Source organism: Punctularia strigosozonata (genome assembly GCF_000264995.1).
Source record: "Punctularia strigosozonata HHB-11173 SS5 unplaced genomic scaffold PUNSTscaffold_1, whole genome shotgun sequence".
NCBI classification, from domain to species: Eukaryota; Fungi; Basidiomycota; class Agaricomycetes; order Corticiales; family Punctulariaceae; genus Punctularia; species Punctularia strigosozonata.
The window spans coordinates 4,287,652-4,305,694 of record NW_006767433.1 but is presented as its reverse complement, the minus strand read 5'-3'; the positions used below and the strand labels follow the sequence as shown (position 1 = coordinate 4,305,694).

General features: G+C 54.3%; 5 protein-coding genes across 5 annotated transcripts; 1 reads left to right on the top strand and 4 right to left on the bottom strand.

The window, feature by feature from the left end:
* Nucleotides 1-21: 21 nt before the first annotated feature.
* On the bottom strand, nt 22-1,460 carry PUNSTDRAFT_96613 (oxidoreductase family protein; the record flags this gene model as incomplete). Its single annotated transcript, XM_007379483.1, has 4 exons — nt 1,312-1,460; nt 712-1,235; nt 634-651; nt 22-579 (listed from the first exon to the last, which is right to left on the bottom strand). The coding sequence occupies exons 1-4, from the start codon at nt 1,379-1,381 to the stop codon at nt 22-24; spliced, it is 1,170 nt and encodes a 389-aa protein (XP_007379545.1). The 5' UTR covers nt 1,382-1,460.
* Nucleotides 1,461-2,365: 905 nt separating this feature from the next.
* On the bottom strand, nt 2,366-5,510 carry PUNSTDRAFT_56255 (glycoside hydrolase family 1 protein; the record flags this gene model as incomplete). The annotated part of the gene is made up of 15 exons (XM_007379482.1): nt 2,366-2,538; nt 2,588-2,748; nt 2,801-2,820; nt 2,881-2,901; nt 2,958-2,977; nt 3,035-3,058; nt 3,133-3,213; nt 3,270-3,414; nt 3,652-3,707; nt 3,917-4,053; nt 4,373-4,495; nt 4,662-4,699; nt 4,890-4,988; nt 5,078-5,385; nt 5,462-5,510. 15 exons carry the CDS (start codon nt 5,508-5,510, stop codon nt 2,366-2,368), a joined length of 1,455 nt encoding a protein of 484 aa, XP_007379544.1.
* Nucleotides 5,511-10,125: 4,615 nt separating this feature from the next.
* On the top strand, nt 10,126-11,163 carry PUNSTDRAFT_81104 (uncharacterized protein). The gene is made up of 6 exons (XM_007379481.1): nt 10,126-10,217; nt 10,276-10,371; nt 10,427-10,502; nt 10,554-10,794; nt 10,850-10,927; nt 10,991-11,163. The coding sequence occupies exons 1-6, from the start codon at nt 10,171-10,173 to the stop codon at nt 11,017-11,019; spliced, it is 567 nt and encodes a 188-aa protein (XP_007379543.1). The 5' UTR covers nt 10,126-10,170; the 3' UTR covers nt 11,020-11,163.
* Nucleotides 11,164-11,284: 121 nt separating this feature from the next.
* On the bottom strand, nt 11,285-15,401 carry PUNSTDRAFT_81102 (PLC-like phosphodiesterase). The gene is made up of 9 exons (XM_007379480.1): nt 14,652-15,401; nt 14,213-14,598; nt 13,984-14,154; nt 13,197-13,929; nt 12,727-13,146; nt 12,189-12,671; nt 12,004-12,137; nt 11,546-11,951; nt 11,285-11,495 (listed from the first exon to the last, which is right to left on the bottom strand). Exons 1-9 carry the CDS (start codon nt 15,280-15,282, stop codon nt 11,407-11,409), a joined length of 3,453 nt encoding a protein of 1,150 aa, XP_007379542.1. The 5' UTR covers nt 15,283-15,401; the 3' UTR covers nt 11,285-11,406.
* Nucleotides 15,402-15,940: 539 nt separating this feature from the next.
* Nucleotides 15,941-17,885, bottom strand: PUNSTDRAFT_56361 (uncharacterized protein; the record flags this gene model as incomplete). Its single annotated transcript, XM_007379479.1, has 7 exons — nt 15,941-16,051; nt 16,172-16,408; nt 16,467-16,895; nt 16,950-17,126; nt 17,185-17,528; nt 17,589-17,652; nt 17,712-17,885. 7 exons carry the CDS (start codon nt 17,883-17,885, stop codon nt 15,941-15,943), a joined length of 1,536 nt encoding a protein of 511 aa, XP_007379541.1.
* Between the last annotated feature and the right edge of the window lie 158 nt (nt 17,886-18,043).

The window sequence follows — 18,043 nt, the reverse complement described above, 5'->3', positions numbered from 1 at the left end:
GACTAACGCCTTCGTCCTCGTTCATGAGCGTTCTTGTACAAGCGCCTGTAGGTCAATGTACTTTCCCCCGCTGTTCAGGGCCGCTTCGATCACCGCCACATCCTTCAGCGCATTCCTCGCTTCGCCTAACCCCAGGCCATCATCCTGGCCCTCGACGGCATGCAAGAAGCTCGCAATCTCCACTTGCACGCCTCTTGTGCGTTCGTGGATCACTTCAGTCTCGACCTTGGTCTCAACGTCCCCGTTTTCCTTCTTCGTCTTGACGGTTTTGTTGATCGTGACTTGGATGGCGCTCACCGGCTTTCCCTCATCGTCCTTGAGGTACGGCCCCCATGACAGGGTTAACCACCCGTCACTGCCGATGATCGTATATCCGTTGCCCAGCCCGCAGTCAAGGTGAGGCGCAGCGAAACTGATCTCCAATAGACCATGAGGTCCGCCTTCGAAATTGAGCGTTGCTGTGATCGTATCATGCGGGGCGAGTATTTTCTTGTTTAGCGACGCGAACCCCGACAGGCCTTTCAGCGGCGTAGGGAAGAGTTCCCGGAGCACTGCTGCAAAGTGGACACCGCCATCCAGCTAGAAAGTATAATCAGCATGAGCATCCCATGACGAAGGTCGGATGTTTTTCACCAAGAAACCGCCTTGGTACTGAAATATCGACCCTGTTCAGCCCGGAAAGTTTTTGGGGGAGTGACGCAGAGAACTCACATCCGGCACCGTCCTCCACGGCGTCTGGTACCATTTGCTATTCTCGTCGACGTAGTTCACAAACCGCGCGCTGAAATAGGTGATCGATCCGATCTTCCCCGTCTTGATCGCTTCCGCTGCGACGCGCTGGCCAGGCTCGGCCTCATAGTTTTCCGCCACACGCCATACGAGGCCTTTCGCCTTGTATTTCGTCTCGTACTCAGCGATCAGCTTGAGGCCAGATGCGACATCGGGGGCGACCGGTTTCTCGCTGAGGACGTGCTTGCCCGCTGCTAGAGCCTTCAAGATGATCGATGGTTGGGTGGTGATGGGCAGGACGACGATAACGGCGGAGATGTCAGAGCGCGCCAGGAGTGCATCGAGGTTGTGATCGCTCGACGAGTCGTAGTACACGTCCGGTGTAGCGGTGAGGCCAAGGGTCTTCTGCGCGGCTACGGCGAGATCCGACGCGCTCCTCTCGGAGCGGGAATAGGTCGCCTTGAGCGTTATAGAGCCACCGAGGGACGCGAGAGCGGGGAGGTGTGCTGTGAGGGGAGGAGTGTCAGGCGTGTGGTGTCCCGATCTCAGGGCAGAGCTGTAATGGGGAGAACATGGACATACCCTCTTTTGCGAAGATGCCTGCGCCGAGTATGGCGATCCCCGTGGGGACGGTGTTACCAGTGCCGGACATGACAATGCGACGGGGATCGCTCGACAAGGGGTTAGTTATGGGCCTATCTCGTCGACCACAGATTCGTGTTGCGCGCGGGGAAATCTCGGCGCATCGGGAGGACGTGTAGTCGAGTTATAAGTATCGAGCCTTTGCGATATCTGAGATCATCTGGATTCCATCTCTCGTCAGCATGCCGCCACCGTTGCACGAGCTTATGCGAGCTGGCTTACACTTACAGGGTGTGACCTATTGACTTCTACTAGTGATGAATTCTATGTACGACAAGCCAACGGGACCCCGCTCAACGAACCATTGCTTCCTTAGCATCGCCGATAAAGTTTGTGAACCTCGCGACTCTTTAGACAAGTCGAGGGGAATGAGCACACGGCGTGTCTCTACTTAGACACACGGCGTACTGCGAGGGCTCGAGAAAGTAATTTCGAGACCAATAATAGTCCCATTGACTCGTGTTTTCCAATTTGATGACACCTCAAGTGTGCAAAGAATGGCCAGAAAGGCAGGTGTAGTGTTCAAAAGCAAGAAAGGTGGGAGCGAGTTGCAAGTTGATCTCGCGATTGATATGACCCAGCTGCATCGTCGGCCCGCATCGCTAATTGTGGAAACACCAGCAACGAAAAGATCCAAGCATCGTCTACGGTCGTAGCGGGTCGTTACATTTCCTTCGAGTAAAGCTACAGGTAAGGCGTACAAAAGACAACAGTGCAAAGCGTCATTTGGGATCTAGCAGTAATCAAATGCAAAGGAGGTTTCGGCCTTCATGCCTTCCACCATTTTGAACCGATGATCACGCTCGAAACCAAGACCACGACCCCGAGCGATATCAAGGATTGACTCGGGGAAAACTGGGGAAAGAGGTTCCGCAGCTTGCTTGCAGCAGAGGGCACAGTCGCCCAAGGAGACCTCTTCGAACCTTCGAAATTCCTGGTAGAATTCGCTTTCGTTGTTGCCTTCTTAGGTACCGAAGGTGTTGACGTATGCTCCTTAAACCACTGCCATGGTGTTACTGGATTGCCAGCAGAGGGTGAGGATTAACCTTACTTTCGCTAAGAATTTGCCAGAGTCTTTGGGGTATCGCTTCTGCGTCTCGTAATCGACATAGGTAACGCCAAACCGAGTCTCGTAACCATCGGCCCATTCAAAGTTGTCCAAGAGACCTGAGCGAGTGAGACGGGGTAGAAAAGCAGTGACTGATAGGTAACTCACTCCAGCCGAAGTAGCCCTTGACGTCGACGCCGTCCTTGACGATAGCGGCGAGCATAGCCTCCATGTTTCCTTGGAAGTACTCAACGCGATCATGATCGGCGAGAGCTTGTTCCCTCGACATGTAGGACTCGTCCTTGACGGCGAAACCATTCTCGGTGACACTGGGAAAGGGATGTAAGCGGCATATATGCGGTAACAAGGTCCAGCACTGACTATATCGGTTTCTTGTATTTCTGATCGAGTGCGATCGTGAGATACTGCAAGAAACAGCAAACAAAATCTACAGGACAGACCTTATACAGGTAGTTCATAAGCTACGGAGCGGTGTTAGCGCTTCACAGTTGTAAGCAATCGCGAGAATGGTGCTTACAGCACGGAATCCCTCGGGATCTGCATTGTACAAGGCCTGTCAGAATGAACCGCGAGCGGTACAGTAAGATGACTCACATGTCTGGAGCCACGAGCAGTGAGCTACATCACATCAATCGGGAAGAGGCACTTCAGTTTCACGTCATGGAAGTTTCTAGTCAACCGGATTAACTCACCCTGCGTTCCCAGCTGCGAACCATCGGGCCGGGTAAAGGTGTAGCGTGTCAAGCCTTGGAACTCATCGTCACCGCCCGCGACTAGCGAAAGGACATAAGCACGCATATCGGAACTTGACAACAATCTATCCACGTACTGATTAGGTTGGTGGTGTAGGTGTTCATGCCGTAGAATTCAGACGACCCCTTCACGAGAGCGATCTCCTCCGCGGTAAATTCGGGAAGACGGCTGCCAAGCATCCTGCGCATGTGCTCCGGGTAATGGCCGAGGTAGATCGGATCCTAAAAACGCACAACCAGCGAGAGATATCTGTCATCAGGAAAACACGTCCTTCGGTAGTAAGACTATTAGATCTCACCGCGAACCATCCTGAGAACCGCCCAATGGCACACGTGAGTAAAAGTTAGAAGACGCGAAGCAAGTTAGATTCAGCGAATTTGACTGGTGGAAACGAGGAGAGGCCACGCTCTCAGGGATGTGGAGAGTGTATGGGGACCAGTACGGCTGAGATCAGTAACCCTGAAGTCGAGCTCACCAATGGCAACGTCCAAGGCGTGTTGAGCGGCCTCGATATCTATGTGTGAGAGATGGTGTGAGTATCGTGCCGAGTATACCGCAGAGAAGAGATGATCCGATGCGAATGTGGCGCGGCGAAGATCAACCACGGCGCAAACAGCCGGTTGGCTCAGGTACCATACCCAGCGTGCACCGCTGCCCGGGAGGTCCGCGGTAACGCCACACATTCGACAAAGCTCCGGACCAGAGGAGGGATGAGACACTCACTGGCCGGATCGTCGTCATAGGGCATGGACCAATCGCCATTCAATGTGATGCCAATCTGACCACCTTGCGTGACCTTGAATGACTCCCTGTATACCTTGCACGCGTGCGCGTGAGCGAGGATAACGTTGTGACCGACGCTAATAAGGTAAGGTCAGCATCGCGTTCAGGATAGCTAATCAGAGAGCGCCCCGCCACGTAAAAAGGGAGACATGGCAAGGGAAATGTAGCAAAACAATGAAAAGAGCATGCAAAAACAAAAGGGACGAGACTGGTCATAGCAACGCTGTTAGGTCGGTCGTGAAGAACCGATGAGAAGCACAGGAACACCCAGTCACGCGGAACGGCAGGGCCGACCAACTGAAGGGTGCTGCCAGCCACGCGGTATGTACGTTAAGTCGATCGCTAGTCGCGTTTGGGGCTTTCTCGGACACATCAGTGTATACAAACAGCACTCACATCCATGGTTCTGTCGTCGAGTCTCCTTCAGGAGAGCGTTTACGGTCAGATGACCGACCGGGGGCAAAGTACCCGCGCCCGTAGCCAAGGATGGCAATGCACCATGGCTCGTTCATGGTCAGCCTGTAAGACGGCGGTCAGTCATTTCACAGGGAAACATGATGTGTCCCGACGCATGCCCCGAGGCACCACTCGGCCTGAACCGAAATGGGCGCCAGGCTGAGAAAACGGAGACATGTGATGGGCGCGTGTGCGAGTTCGCCCGAGAATGTCCCTCGAGATGACTTACCAGTGCTTTACGCGATCTCCGAACGCTTGGAAGCAGATCTAAAAGAAAGAAGGACGACGGATTGAGTTCCCGCTGACTATTCTCCAAACTCGCCAGTGAAGCGCAAACCAGAGATCCAAAGAGGACCCGACCACTGAATCGGTCGCAGCCTCAGTTTGACAGCCTGAAGCACATCAAACTTCGGGAGAAGGGGACAAAAAAGAGAGGCTAATTGGGAGAAACGCTTACCCTGGCATAGTTCGCATAATCTTGGACGATTTCTTCCTTATTGAGCCATCCCCCGTATCGGTCGTGGAGGGCTTGGGGCAGGTCCCAGTGGTACAGTGTCTAACCGCGCAGGAAATCACGTAAGCTGCCTGCGTGCGGGGATCGCTCCACTGCGCCACTTGCACAGCGAAAGCAGCGGGCCCACGTACCACGAAAGGAACGATGCCTTCAGCCAGCAAGGCATCGATTAAGTCGGAGTACCATTTAATGCCCTTCTCGTTGACGGGATCGTTCCGACCTCCGAGGGGGATGATACGACTCCAGGCGATGGAGAAGCGGTAAGACTGAACGCCGTAGGACTTTAGAAGCGCGATGTCCTCCTTGTAGCGGCGGTACGAGTCGGTGGCCACGTCTCCGTTTCCGCCATCGAGCGTTTTGCCGGGAATGCGAGAGAAATCGTCCCAGATGGACGGGCCGCGGCCGTCTGCAGATGTCGATCCTTCGATTTGAAACGATGCTGCAGCGACCGGACAGAAGACGCGAATCGAAACTATGAGCTGGGGTTCCGAAACTTCAGACATATGGCGACATACCAGTGGCGAAGCCCCACATAAAGTCACCAGGCAGCTTGGTGTTCGACATGGCGGTATAGTATATTGCTGTTGCGGGAGCCGGGCTGAGATCGGACCATGGTGGAGGACCCGGGCTCTTAAAGGACGAGAGGGCGAGCGGTGCGTGCGCTTACGCCGAGAATAGTCCGCGCGGTCGCAGGTTGTGGCATGTCTTCCGGGTGATGGCGCAAGGGCCGGGAAAATGGGGTATGCCCGGTTACGGCTGCAAGTCCTATGCGGTGTCGCGAAGCCTTCAGCTTTCTGCAGACCACCCGAACCATCAACGCGTCGCTTCGAGTGCTCCGCCCCATAATTCTCTCCGATGTTTGTCCCACTGCACTAGCACCGTCGCGCACCTCTACGCGTCTTATCTGCCCGTAGATATGGCAAGACCCCGTTGATCGGCACTACGGGCGATATCTGTCCGCTGACTACGATGGCCGCTCGGATCTCACCGACCTCGCAGCCCGGTACTGTTGGCGACCCAAGGCCTCCTGGATGGCGAGCCAACACCCAAATAGGGTTAGTTGAGAGGCTCACCCACAAGTGAACATCCTTGACCCGAGATTTCACCCGTCCTACTATACACAAAGCCTGCACTAAGCATTTCGCCTTCCGTGTGCGCTATCTGGATCTTCGAATTGATGGTCGCAATTTCGAACATATCTCGGGATCGTGGGGCGCAATCTCATCGCAAGGCACGCCCGCCGCCCGCTCGTGCGGGCCCGACGGGCAATTCCCCCGAGCCCCGAGGTTCTTCCGCGCTTCGGGGCAAACCTTCTCAACCTTTCCTGGGACCCTAACCCCGACCATCACGAGCTTGACGAGCAATATTGCATTGCACATCCCTCGTCAAACGACGCAAAGGGCATCCGCATAACGATCCCGTCGGCTTTGCTTTCGTCATTTTGCTTCAATGACTGGAGCTTGCCAAATGCAGGTGACATGCATGGCACATGAAACCCGACTAGAAGTCGCGTTTCCCCGGTATGAGGACTGCATCGCTGAATGGACGGACTTATCCCTCTCGCTGCTACACCGGATCTCACCCGGCTTGCGACTCACGCCAGCACATTTTCGACCACTGCTGTCGTTTTCGTCAGTCAATCGAAGGGCGTATTAGACAACGCGCATCCAGACCTGCACGTTCACGGCCCTATTTTGCATTCTTTAGTCTCTCCACTCGCGGATATCTTGCGCCCTTCTGTTCGCAGCTCGCGGAGTCGAGCAATGAAACGCAACAGATTTCCAAATTCTCCGCGCGCGTTGCATCAGCGCCACCTGGAACTTCCTCGCGTCAACAGTGCGGTCTTCTTCATTCACGTATTCAAATTCGCCCGCGCCTCGTTCCCCGCGTGAGACGGAGCGTATTCAGGCTTGCTTGGCTTCAGGTTCGTGAGGCCGGACGCGAAGCACGGCGTCTTCCTCTCCTCGACTACGGTTATGCCATATTTTCGCCGAATAGCAGTCCTTCTGCTGCTTCGTCCGCTCGGTCTTCCGGACTTATGCCCTCTGCCCTAGCCCGCCCGGTAGAGCGCTAAGCTGTCCTTCAATCTCTTCGTCTCGGGCCGGAATTTATGGCATTTATTGATCGCTTGGCCTGACCGGACGACACAGCAAGGCCGTGATGATGTGTCTCGCATTCACCCTCATATATATCTTTATATCTAGCCTGTCACAACGCAACCTTCAGGCCATTCGGGCGCGCGCGAAAGTCATGATTCATAATTGATGATCTCGGCGCTATCGTAGCGATTCTCCATCGACTGGTCGATCTTCCCGGCCTTTGTGTTGTCCTGACAGCATTGAGTATTTCTTCAAGTTGCGGCATAACAAATGACGGTCGCCTCCATGGTCAACTCCTGCGACATATCACCGGCCATTGAAAAGCGATGACTGTACTGGTACATATATTACCATAGCCTAAGGGTTGCATTCAGGCTTTGTGATGATATTTGGCTGGTTCATATACACCACGACGTATTTTGTTCATCCCTTACCGCGCTCGGAATCACAGATGGGTCGGTTTCCGCCGACGTTTAATAAAACATGCACTTCACTTCCGAGGAGGTCGGTGGAAGGGCGGAAGCGATTAGCATACGCGGCATGACATGTCTCCAAGAGCATTCACGCTTTATGACCCCATTGAATTCCTGCGACTTCCTCTGCTCGATCTTCACCGAAGTTGGCCCGCTGCGGCAGTCAACATGAAGCCCATGCGCACGTCAGCGGCCGGGACCAGCTCTGGAATCGCTATTTTATGCTCGCCGTATCAGGCTCTGCACGAATCTCTATTTCTCCCGTCACGATCATGAATGTATGTATATACACGCTTGCCTTGGTAATCTAACGTAAAATAATCAATAAAATAGCGTTCAAACTTCAGCAAGACCTGTTTGGGGTACGGATCACGGGCCGGACGACCAGCCTCAAGCAGTAGCTCCATGCTCCTCAAGCGTCTTGCTCCACTCGATAACCTTCGGGTGTGCCATGACTTTCTTTGGATCAAAGCCGATTACCTGCAGCCCGTCGAGGGAGGCAGCGCGGGACAGCGCGACGTAGCTCTGGCCCCGTTCGAAGACTTTCCGGAGATCGATTTTGACCCGCTGGATCGTCTGACCTTGAGACTTGTGGATAGACATAGCCCAGGCGAGAGCGAGGGGAATCTGACATCATGGAGAAGGCCGGTCAACGTCCGTTCGAAGATCTAGACCGCATCACAGACCTGCATCCTCCGCGCAAGCACGGTGCCTTCGCTGTCCTCGACCCTGAACTCCTCTCGGACGAGCAAGACAGTCTCACTACCTTGCGGGGTAGAAAAGAACACCAGTGGGTAGTGCTCCGGATCCTTCTCCTTATTCTGTGGCTTCAACCTAGGTCTCGGCCCTGCAGAACTTGCTGGCTTTCCTTCCAGCTTGTTCTCCTTGTTCTCACCTTCGTCATCGTCCGACGTCCGGAGGACGGGCGTCTCCCCATTTTCCTGCATCCGCACGTTCCGCACTGCTGGACTGCCCTTATCCGGGACCTCATCCCCCATCACTTCCCCGATCTTCCAAAAACCTAAAACACGTCCCACGCATCCGTTGACCATCCGCCCTCCTTCCTCGCGGTCAAGATTCTTGACCAGCATTACCTGAGCGCCCGCCTTCAATACTACGGTGGCCCCGACAGGGAGGGTCTCCAGCAGCTTGGCTCGCCGCTCGCCCTCAGCCTTCCCCGAATCCCGTGCAGCGAACATGTGGGCAGGAGTTTTAAGACCGGCTAGCCGTGTCGAGTTCGCTCTCGAGACCTCCTGCCTAAGCGGAAAGAGCTCGGTCGGCTCCGGTTCTGCCGTCAACTGCGATGGAGGAGGCTCCGATGAAGGAGGCGTAGGCAGCTGCAACGGACGTGAAAGCGAGCGGAACGTTGATGTGGCTGCCTGCGATATTTCTCCGCGCCGCAGTTCATTGAGCAAATTCACAAATGCTGTTGTGAGGTAGACATGAGTATAGAGCATCGGGATACTTCCCCGTACATCACTCACTCGTGTCTTTTTGTCTGAATACCTGCGTAAGATTAATGGTATGTTCTATCGTATTCTTCCAGGCCTCCGCCTCGAACGCGAAGCAAGCACTCGCGGCGTTGCTTCCGACGGACGTGTTCGTCCCTGAACTGTTAGGTAGGGGCTTGAAAACAGGCGGAAGCTGGAAGAAATCTCCGGTGACGACCAGTTGAATGCCTCCGAACGGCTTAGTAGTCTTCCTACGCAGGCGTTCGGCGAGGTTCGAAATTGTTTGAAAGAGTTGAGCATCGACCATCGATACTTGAAGAAGCCTCAGAAATGCGCCGTGTTATAACAGACGGCAACCAGGCTACCTTCGTCGATAACAAGAACCTTTGTCCTTTTCCACCGTTGCAGGGCGGGCTTGCATTTATTGATGTAACTGACAAGGTTGTCAACGTTGTGGATGTTGGGTGCAATCGCTCCCCATGAATGCAAAGTCATCCCTGTCAATGGATGCATCAACTCCATGAAATCGTAAAGGTAGACGTGGATCGCACCGCCGATGTTCGACGCGGCCATGCCGGTACTCGCAGTGACAGAGACGAACTCGGGATGTTTCGGATACTTCTTGCGAAGAGACGCAATAATGGTACGAAGTAGCAATGATTTCCCTGTACCTAGTAGCATGGCGCGTGGTGAACGATATGGTATGGGTTTGGGAACAAATCAATGGATCTTGCGGCTTACCTGCAGATCCGGTGAAGAATATGCTCTTGCCTTCATCAACCGCCATTCTGAGCACGCGGTTTTGTTCGTGACTGAGGTTCAGCAGTGAAGAGGTGCCCCCTGTGTCCTCTTCAGGTGCCCTTACGGATATCCGAGGGGAGAAGAATGTGTCAATCGTCTTGATTAGTTTCGCCGGTGGTGCATCCAAAGAGTGGCGCGGTTTCTTGGGCGCTTGCGAGGCGATAGCGTTACTTGAAGATCCAGCCGATTTTCGTTTCCTCGCGTTGGTGGAGACATCGTGCAGAGGCATCGCGATCAGGCTCAATATGTACAAAGACACGCGCCTTCAGGTGGAAGCGAGTCAAGACGCGTCGTGAGCATGTGGCCAGAGCCACAGGTCACCTGAACCAGGTCCTGGAGGTTGACTGCCCTCTGCCGCGACCGCGAACGGCTAGATACCTCGACGTTAACGGCATCCAACATGTCCAAGCAGCAACCCTCGAACTTTCCACCAGGCGCACCTCCCAAGTACGTACAAGGCCCCACAGGATGGAAAGCTGCTAATCGATCATGCTTTGCATTCCAGGCATCTCATTGATTTCAGCAAGGCCCTCGCGGGAGAGGTTCGCATTCTCCTCGAGGAAGTGGGCAAGCTGCGAGATGAACGGCGCGCACTTCAATTGTGAGTCGCTGACGGAGTTGTTGGGTGTTCAGATCGGCGCTGATAGTTTGTCCAGTGAGATAGCTGAGCTCATGGCCCTGAAGTCTAAGCACGGCGCCGGCGGTGAATACTCGCCGGGCTGGATGCCAAAGGCAAGCCCCCTTTTCCATTCTCGTTGACCGAACACTCATGCCAGTCAACAGCCGGATGAGCAGCCAGCAGCATTGCCACCTCCCGAAGAAGCGCCTCCCGAGGGAGATGGAGTACCCCCAGCACCTGCGAGACCTGCTTGGCGTATCGTCCACAAACGCAAGGAGCGCCAACCTAAGCGCATCACCCAAGGGGCCGACACTCCCGCGTCGCCTCGCTCTGCACCGGCCCCCGTACCTGTCACTCCCGCTCCCGCACCTGCTCCCAATTTGCCTGCATGGGCGCAATGGCGACGTACGCCGACTTCTTGGCTTGGTTAATGTTCACAATATTAATCTCCTTCTTGTAGCCAATCCCAATCTGTCGATGCCAATGCCCCAGCGAGAGATGGCCGTAGCGGCACCGCCTCCTCGTCCTGGCCTCTTTGGTATGTACCTACCATTTTGGAGCACGCTATTGCCTCACTGAGTCCTATTGTGCACTCCTTCAGGACCCCCTTCTCCTCCGCCTCAGGCTTAATCTGATCACGGCTCTTGATATCTTTCCAGGTTTTACTCCTCTTGCCCCGGTTTCCACCGTCTTTTTGCATATGTTTGGCCCACTTGATCTTTGCCCGCGTTATCATCTCCTAACCTTGTCTCTACTATGGCCGGATAAATGTACGTCACTACTGCTCTGCTTTACTAGTTTTCAACAGTGATTATTCTGCATAATGCTGGCGATACCAAGATGTGTCACATGAGGTCTGAGCCAGTTAAGCATTCGTTTCCTTTCTTGCATCACTGATCGAGCATGTGTTGCCTCATTAACACCAATTGTACTCTACTGAGTGTAAGCCGGCCCGCAGGTACAATGAATAGCAATGTCGTAGCATAATGGTGGGTCCGTCGATCCGAAAAGTCGCACCTACACTTCCCGGATGCCGATATGTACGAATAACGTCGAGAACAGATATTGAGATAATTGCGCGTCATGCAAAGGCAAATGCCGATAGCCTACAAAAGGAGTCAATCCTCATCATGGTCCGATGTACACAAACACGTACCTTGGTTCAGGCAGCCAAGACTAGCGCAGTACAATGCGAGCGACTCGGTGTTCTCCCTGTCGTCGTCATCCTTCACTGCGAACTTGACAAACACAAGTTCCTTCATGTTCCCCACACAATCGAATGGAAGGGAAAAACTCTCCTCCCACACAGGGTTAAAACCGTTGTTCTTGACGCGCCCCGTCTTGTAGCTCACAGTACGCGCGGTCGTCGCCGTGGCGGCAGCTGCCGCACTCATGGGCGTGTTCGGTGGAGAGTACTTGGTGTCGGTGGTGGGCACGAATGGGGAGTGTGTCCAGTCAGGCACATGGATGGACACCTCGACGAGTGGATCGACCATCGATTTCGACACGATCTCGCGACCGTTTGCATCCTTCGGACGAGGCAGTTGCTGCGCGGAGATGATCTAGTGCTAATTATTAGTTAAAGACCACAACAAATGCGATGGGGGTACGGACTGAAATGTCCAAGTAGTGCTGGGTCCGTCTAGACAGGAGATCCTTGCTGGGTTCCCTCAATGCACGAGGTTTTAACACATATCCACACCGCCCGTTGCGCTGAAACATGGAATGGTTGATCATATACCCCAGATCTGCGTGGTCATTGAGTATTATCGGCATACAGATTGCCTGTATAAACGTACCGAATGTCTGCCAGTTGATCGCCACTAGCTGACAGCCTGCGCTCCAGTAACGATGGGGCTCGTAGTTCGTGGAGTTCAACCTTGTTCCTTTGGGGTATATCCTCACTATATGCGTCCGGTTGTGTTTGATCAGGTCCATCATCCCCTGCTTCATGACCTTGTTCGCTGTGCTCTCGCTCAATGAGAACACATGCTCAGGCGCGTATTGCTCCTTCTTGTTGATCCCGCGGCATTTTACGCCGACGGTGTACACAAGCAGCTCGACCAGTGCCATTGACATCTTAATCTTTGGAGTGCTCCCCGATGAAGATGAGGCGCCTGCGGCAGGAGGGGTCGGCGGAAGCCCGATGGATTGCAAGGCGGGCGAACGGGACGGGGAACGCGCCGTAATAGAGGGGCTCTTGCGGTGACGAACCCGAGACATGATGTTGCGCGCCTTGCTCATCTCGCCTCGAATGTCGGACTTGAGCTCGTGAACCGCCCCTACAATGTCCATTTATGCTTCAGGTACGAGAAGGACCAGGAGAATGTGCTGTACCTTTGATCTCAGCGCGTAGTGGCTCGGAGTCCGAGGCAGAGGAGTTCTCCGTCGAGCTGGACTCCGTATTGACGACGACCTCCTTCTCTGTCAATCCCTCTCTCGAGCTCACGTACAGATTCTTCGCCTTCAATAAAACCCGCCCCTTGAGATCTTCCGGACTAGGAAGGACCGTAATGACAGGTCGATTATCTGGTGGGGCGCTGATCAGAGCATCGCCAAATTCTTCCTGCATGATTTTGACAAGCATCTCTTGTTGTGCCACGCCGCAGTGGATTTCTGCGGATATGATAATTGGATAAGGCGAGGCGACAAAGGCGTATTTGGAGATGGCACGACAAATATCTCGCACGGCCACTTTCGAAGTAAGTGTTTTACCGTGAAAGACGCAGGGTTCTATTTCTCCGTCGTAGATGTCAACTGTGTTGAAGCATTAGCATCCACTGGAGAGTGATGTGAGTAGTACCTACGTTCAACGCTCCGACAACCGTGAAGCAAGGCGCGGATGTACCCTTCGATGGTGCTGTCTCCAACCAATTGGTGCCCCACAAGATACGTATTGTGAGACGAGGAGATATAGTATTCCGGAAGAGGTCGAGTCATGTCGTGAGTGATGGAAGTGGTAGACTCAGCATCCGGGAAGGGTGAATTATCAGAGGACAGAAGGAAGGCGGTGAATGCGGATAGAGAGATCGTATAGAATGAGAGTTCGTCGGGAGACGTGGATGATGAGGTGGGTACGGCGGCACGCTGGTGAGTATCGGTTGCGGAAGACCCTCCTGGACGCGAACAGGCGTCTGTTGAAGGGCACGATGACGAAGCATCGGCGAGAATGGGCGCAGGCGACGCGGTCACCGCCGCATCTGTGGCCGAGGAATTATCCTTGCCTACCGATACACTCGACCTGTGCGTTTGCAGAGCTGGTGCCGACTCCGCTTCCTCTGGCACGTGCGGTTCGGCTTGCGGAGGCAGAGGAGGAACGTTCGATGGAGAGTCAGAAGGTTGAGATAATGAGGGAACGATTGCTTCAGGAGGCATGGCAAGTGGCTGGGGCGCAGACGCAGCCGCAAACGGGTCATCTACGTGAGGTAGGCCGATGGTCGAAAAAGTTGGTGAGGCGGGAGGGGAGGCGGGCACGGCGGCATTTGGATCCGTGGCGTACTTCAAGAAAATCTTCTCGAGCTCTGGCCTTCCCAAGGTCGACTGACAACGGGCACGTATGAGCTACACGTTGCTTAGCTTAACAAATGTAAATACCTTCTGCACGTCCTTCATGAATCTTTCGAAAGCCTCGTAGCCAAAAATACCCTTATTGTCCAGCTTCCATCTCTTATAGATTCGATCAAGCTCCGGCCTGGCCTTCAACATCTTCACGAATCGTTGGAAATCAGCAAAATCAAGGTAGCCGCGGTTCTGAGTGTCTGCTTGCTATAACAATACATATATATTAGTCCAGCCGCCTAGAGCGACGTGGATCGCGACACACCTTGAACAATCTCCTAAGATCATCTCTTCCTGAGTTGATGTTGAGTCTCCTGCAAAGCTTCTCCACCTCGTCGAATTCAAGCTTTTGGTCGGCCTGCAAGTCCGCGCTCTTCCAATATTGCCGCTCCCAGACCGCCTCTCTAACCTCATCGTTGCCCAACCCACTCATAAGCTCCTTCCGGATGCCGTGCAGCTTCTCCAAGGTAACGTTCCACAGGTGAAGGACATCTCGCGTAGCTGAGACGACGTGCAATGTCTTGTACTTGCCATCGAGTATGTAAACAATGGTGAGCCAGCGGTCTTCGTACTGGATCGAAAGCTGAAACTGCTCGCGGTAGTAGCACGCATCTGCCCCTGTGCGAATCTCCTTGATCGATTCGATGGGGACTGAGATGCCATTCAGGATCTTGTACGCGCACGCGACGGATGGTGCTACTCACTGTATCGCAGCTTGCTCGTTTCATATGACAACTGGCCCTGTTCGGGATCCAACTTCAAGATAACGCGCTTCTGTTTCTTCGCGGAGACCTTGACCATCGGTGTTCCCTGCCTGAGCATGTCTGGGATCAGAATGTCCGACATGGCGTACGGAGGTGTCTGTCCCGGTGGGTGCGAGATGAACGCCGCGGACGGGTCCTGTGCAGTATGTGGGCTTTGGGGGATGGTGTGCAGCGAAGTGGGGCCGCCCGTGGCATCACTGAGATGGTATCGATGCCTGGTGGGCCTGGAGTCGGGTACAGTGGGAAGACCAGCCACGCCGTTGTCGCGAGGCCGTGGCTCGCTCTTGACGCGTATAACGGGAGGCGCCTTGGGGAGCTGAACCGACAGCGACCTTTTGTTCCGCCCAGGCACCTTGGGCACCCTGGCGGACAGCGAGCGCGTAAGCGACCCGGACGAGTCCTTGAGCTTGCGCAGCGACGCGCCGAGCCCGCCGCGCCGTTTCGCACCTTCGCTGGCATTCTCCTGGTCGTCCTTGTTTCGCGTCCGGTTCGCGTCGGTGCTGCTCCGCGAGCGAGTCAGGCTGAAGCGACCGAAGCTGCTTGAGCGGGTCTTTGGAGTCGGCGAGGACATGGCGCCATCATCGATAGTGTCGTCCTCGAAGACTGAGTCAGGGTCAAAGCCGGGCGCAGGCTCGCCCTTGGGGGTCACCACCCCGAGGGCGCGCCTCAATCCAGGCTCGGGCGCCGTCGACATCGTTCGCGTCGTACGCAGCTGGAGCGAACGGTGGTGTATATAACATGCATCTTATTGGGCGCTTAGATATCTGGGCTACTCCGGATCCAAAGGGCATCACACTGCACAGTTCACGCGTGGTGTATTGCAATTGATGGGAGCCGGCAACGGCCCGTGGCAACGGCAGCGGGACTATACCCCAAGTATAAGCCAAGCCGAACGGAGCGGGACCTGCGCCCTGCATGCACAAAAGGCATGTATCGGACGTTGCGTTCATGCGCGTTGGCTTCTGCACGCTCACATCATCTGAGAATCGCATCCGTATCAATCCGCGAATACCAGATCACTGTAGAGTACCGGCTGCTTCTACCCAGCAACCGTACCGCCGGACACGCGATCTTCGCCTGCAGGCTGTACCTTCGACTGAACAGAAAATACGAACATATTCAACGGGAAGAGCACTAGAAACAAGAACCATGCTTACCAAGAAGCCACGCATACACGCCAGCCGCTTGGTTTAGGCGTCTTTCCACCCGCCATCCTCTGGACCAAAGGGTCACGTTCGTACGACAAGGAATTGCTCCGGAATGTCCGGACTCTCATACGCACGCAGTTCTCGTACGATCTGCACTTCTCCACTTGGCAGCACCACTGGCACCTTCGCGACCTGGACGCCAACGTATGTCAGCACCTACTGTAGACACCCATGATGTATGTAATATGAAGTAAATCTCAAGGCGTGTTGGTCCGCAACAGGTATCCCCCCGGCATAGCGCATCTGACGCACCTGATAAACACGCGTGTTGCAGCCGAACTGGACAATACGCTCCCCCGCCGCGCGTACCACACCGAGGACCACATGCGGCGGCACATACGCGGAGCTTGCCGAAGCAATAGGTTCCTCCTCATCGTCTTCCGGCTCATCGTCGCCTCCGGGAATAATGGCTAGCGCCATGTCCGGTGCGATGTTAACATGCACTTTCTCGATGGTACGAGAGACTTGAAGCACTGGTCCTAAGTCGTACTGCATTGATGGTCATGGTGAGCCGCCGTGGTTAAGGTATGAAGACCGAGCAGCTTACAAATGTTCCCTTGTGAACATGCACGAACAGGTCCTCCAATCTCTCGCAGAGCTCGCAGATATATTTGATAGCCCGTAGGCGGATGACCATCCGATGCACGCTGAATCGCTTCAGCCTCGTACAATGCGCGTCTACGATTGAGCGCACGAACGAATCGGGCAGGACCACTCGCCCGCCACTAGAGTAAATGTGGAAATGATGCAGGGGAGAGGAATTCAGCAGGGATAGGACGCTCTGAAACCAAATTTGAGGCGAGCAGGCTGCCCCCGAATTTCTATCATCCACATCAGGGGAGCGAGTATCACCGGAATCGTCGCTACTGGTAAGCCACATGGCTTTGGATATCGCGCTCGGGACGGAAAGCGTTACGCTAGTAAGATGAATCATCGCGCGTGTTCGGTGGCATTCGTGAGCAAAAGTTGTCATATCCTGCGGAATCGTCAATTGCCAACATACGACCATGCAGTGGGGACAATCGCGTACAAATACAGACGAGACGCCCTCAAGTCCCAAGCTCTTAATGCCTCTCTGGCTCGCAGATACCACGGCAGCCACGCCAGAGTGCGTGACTTTCGGACATCCCACGAGCTGGAACTCTTCAAGCCCCGGAACGTAGACCGCTAGTGTCGTGAGTAGCTCGTCTGTAATGAGATTCGAAGCCTGACGATATCGACCAGTAGATGTTACACACTGACACCCAAGAGAGTACCAAGCTCACCTTGCATATCAACGTCAGCCCTCTGAGCCCTCCTCTGAGCTCCTGCACCCATGGCTGTAGCATGTTCACCACGTCCGAGCTTGGCATGATAATCGATATGTGCTTGATCCTCTTCAGCAATCTCAATACAGATGGGTCATAATTCCCATTACTATGGCCGTTAATGGCCAAGAACTCAAGCGCGGGTAAGCCGGAGAGCACTCTCAGGACATCGGATGTCATTGAACCGTCGCGGGTCCACGTGCAAGACTTGAGGTTGGTACAGTTCGCTATGCCTACGAGGCATGTTTCCATGACAGATGCGTAAGACTCGCGTGTAAGGGCCCTCGGAAAGTCGCGTATTTCTATCTCATGAAACAGGTCAATTACGCACGGCACTCTCAGGCAAAACTATATGAGCAAACCTAAGTATTTCACATATTGCGCCAGACGGATGCACTCTGCCAGCGTGCGGAAGAGCTTCGGGATCTACTTTCGTTCGGAGGGTCAACGATGTTGAGCAACTCGCAAGATAGGTCGATACATACATTGGCCTTGCCCTCTTTATGCCATGAGTAAATGTATATGCGCTGATAGAGGCGGGGAGTTGCGAATGCGCAAAAGGTTTTGTTCACCAAGGACACCCGAGCTAGATGCGAAGGTTTCGAGAGCGCAGCACAGATATCGACTAAAAGTTCGACGGGCAGGTCGTGAAATTGCATTTTCTGTCGCCAATTTCTGATCTTGTGTGAATGAATAGCGGCTGCCAGCATATGCTTTCCTAGCTAGCTTTGGGCAGAATTGAACCGATCAGAAGTAAGCGGTGTACTCTATTATTGCAGGGAACATCGTCACGTCGAGGATCGGGAGAAAGGTCATA